Source organism: Gadus macrocephalus, chromosome 8 (assembly GCF_031168955.1).
Source record: "Gadus macrocephalus chromosome 8, ASM3116895v1".
NCBI classification, from domain to species: Eukaryota; Metazoa; Chordata; class Actinopteri; order Gadiformes; family Gadidae; genus Gadus; species Gadus macrocephalus.
In genome coordinates, this window is record NC_082389.1 from 14,813,203 (window position 1) to 14,816,006 (window position 2,804).

The 2,804-nt window shown below is 53.9% G+C and overlaps 1 protein-coding gene across 1 annotated transcript in view; it reads left to right on the top strand.

Annotated features, from left to right (window-relative positions):
* LOC132463007 (collagen alpha-1(I) chain-like) overlaps window positions 1–2,193 on the top strand; it is an 18,554-nt gene extending 16,361 nt beyond the window's left edge. Inside the window, exons 38-39 of the mRNA XM_060058858.1 lie at window positions 1,964–2,031; window positions 2,161–2,193. Coding sequence (XP_059914841.1) covers window positions 1,964–2,031; window positions 2,161–2,193 — 101 coding nt within the window. The remainder of the gene's footprint in view (window positions 1–1,963; window positions 2,032–2,160) is intronic.
* The last annotated feature ends 611 nt before the right edge of the window (window positions 2,194–2,804 follow it).

The window sequence follows — 2,804 nt, forward strand, 5'->3', positions numbered from 1 at the left end:
GAGAGAGAGAGAGAGAGAGAGAGAGAGAGAGAGAAGAAAGAGAGAGAGACAGAGAGAGACAGAGAGGGAGAGAGAGGGAGAGAGCGAGACAGGGCATTGTCTGACCCGCCATCAGCATCCGTCCACCTCTGTGTCAGTCTGTGAATAACACAGCATGGCAGGCAGAGCTGGGTCATGGGGTTTATCTGCCTGCTCCACTCTGCTGCTGCTGCTGCTGCTGTCAGGCCCCGCTCAGTCACATTTTTTTTAACATTGAGTTAGGAGAGCAGCGATAAGGGAGCTAGAGTTCAAACAAGGCAGCAGACATTTTCGGGTGTCAAGTGAATGCAGGGTTTTTCGCCGAAAATATCTTTATTGTTTTATTTATTTATTTATGTGGCCTTTTGGTGAGCGTTATCGTGAATGCACAGGTGCGCACGCTGGGATCTGAAGGTGTCCATAGGGAGAAGCTGAGGAGGAGGAGGAGGTGGAGGACTCCATCGCTATAGCAGCGTGGAGGATGCAGAGGTAGCAAAGCTCCACAGTTCAAACACGGTTGGAGCTGAATTAAGCCTGTCTGCCTAATCCCTGTAAGCCTGCAGCAGTGCTGTCTGCACTGGAATCAGCTTGTTTATCTGGCTGTGTTCACACACGGGGCGCTGCGCCTGCTGAACAACATCAGATGTCAGGGGCTGATTTTCTGCCCTCAAACGTCCATCTTCCTACTCACTGACCCCGGATGACTCCAGCTGCAAGCGGTTACCAAACCGTGTTGCACTTTGATAATTAAGGCCTAAAAGACAACAACAACAAGGGGATTGTTTTTGCATTGATTGAAGTGGCACACCGTCTCGGTAACCCGGGCAACGGTGTCACGGGAGAAGGGCAGTGTGGACATTCTAGTGACACCGTGTCAGAAGAGATTGCCATGCTTACGTTGTAGTGACGACATGTGGAACGCACTTGCACACATACGTGCGTATGCGTACACACACATACACAGATGCATGTGCACGTGCACGTATACACACACACACACACACACACACACACACACACACACACACACACACACACACACACACACACACACACACACACACACACAGTATTGACATCACTCAACTGTGGTCGGTGCAAGTTGGAGAGACAGGCGACATTTGCGTCCACATTTTTATAAATTCCAGCTACACAACTTGTATTTGCATTTGCACTTGTTTGCATGAAAACCATGCAAGGCGTGTTATTGATGCATGATACTTACAAAGGGGCTGTGACCCAGCAGGCAGGCAGACAGTGCAGCGGGCGCGTGCGTTTGTCTGGCCCAGGTGAGTCCGGCAGGTGATCTGTGACTTGTCCTGGAGCACGGGTGCACTAATCCACTCCAATCCACACAGACGTCCATCCATGGTACGCGCCAGCTGCACGACTACCGTGTGTGGGGGCGGGGAGCTCCTGTTTCCTCCTCCCAAAAGTTAAAGGTGGCGACACGACAGGGGACGTCTGGAGACCCCCCCCCTGCCCTGGATAGCGCGCTGAAGAGAGGTGACCCTCTCCGCCCCCCCTTCCGGTCTCCAGACGGGGACGGTGGACTCCGAGACCCACGACGCCCAGCTTGTTTCACCGCCGCTGCTCCACACATCTGCACATGATGGAGGCTGTTGCAGGGGGGGGGTTGGTCGCGAGTGGGTGGATGGGGTGGTGGGCGGAAGTGCCAGGCACGCAGGGGGAAGCAGCAGCAGAAGAAGATGGAAACCAGGCACACTGGCACCAATCGGATGGGTGCACGGCGCGGGCAGAAGGCACGGCGCGGGCAGAAGGCACGGCGCGCTCAAACGCTAGAGCATCCTCCAGTCGGAACTCCAAGCAACAACACTGTGCCGGTGCACAGAGCGAGCTCTCCTCCCCCCTCCCCTCCGCTCGCTCACACCGGCATTAGGTTGATCGGCACGACTTTCCCGCCCCAACGCATCCCTTCTCCAAGAGTCGGTGACGATGTCGCCTCCAGATGCAGATGCTCTCTACCTCTGTCTTTCGTCGCCTGTCACACCGGTGAGGGAAAAGAAAACAAGAAAAATAAATCCTAGTCCACAGTTTGCTGAAGGCTGGAGGAGAGCAGTGAGCAAGTCTGTTTGTGTGTGTTTGACAAAGGTCTGCTGTCCCTCTCCCTCTCCGGCGCAGACCCAGGTCCGATCGCTGCGCTACAGCAGATGAGGCTGAGCTGGCAAACTCCAGATCACAACACAAAGAACACGCCCCCTGCCTACTGTAGCTACCGTCCTCCCAGCAAATCCCCTGCCTTCCCCTCACCCCCTTACCCCCTCTCTTTCCCCCTCCCCCCTCTCTCTCTCTATCTCACTCCTTGCATCTCGCTCTCTCTCTCTCTCCTCTCTCCCCCTCGTTTCCCCTCTGTTTAACCGCTCATACCCGAGTCTCTTTATCCTAATTTACCCTTTTATGTTTTTTCTTCTTTATTTCCTTTTTTTTTGCACAGCAGCCAGCTGCCTTCCCAGCTCAGAGGGTTTTTATATTCTGGGTTCAGCACCACGGAGAGCTCTCCTCTCTCTTTCTCACGATTGAGTGCCGGGCGAGTTTAGAGGACATATTGTGTGTGTGTGTGTGTGTGTGTGTGTGTGTGTGTGTGTGTGTGTGTGTGTGTGTGTGTGTGTGTGTGTGTGTGTGTGTGTGTGTGTGTGTGTGTGTGTGTGTGTGTGTGTGTGTGTGTGTGTGTGTGTGTGTGTGTGTGTGTGTCTGTGTGTGTGTGTGTGTGTGCGCGCGTTTGTTTTTTTCATGTGCGTGCAAGAGTTTAACTGGATGGGCAACGG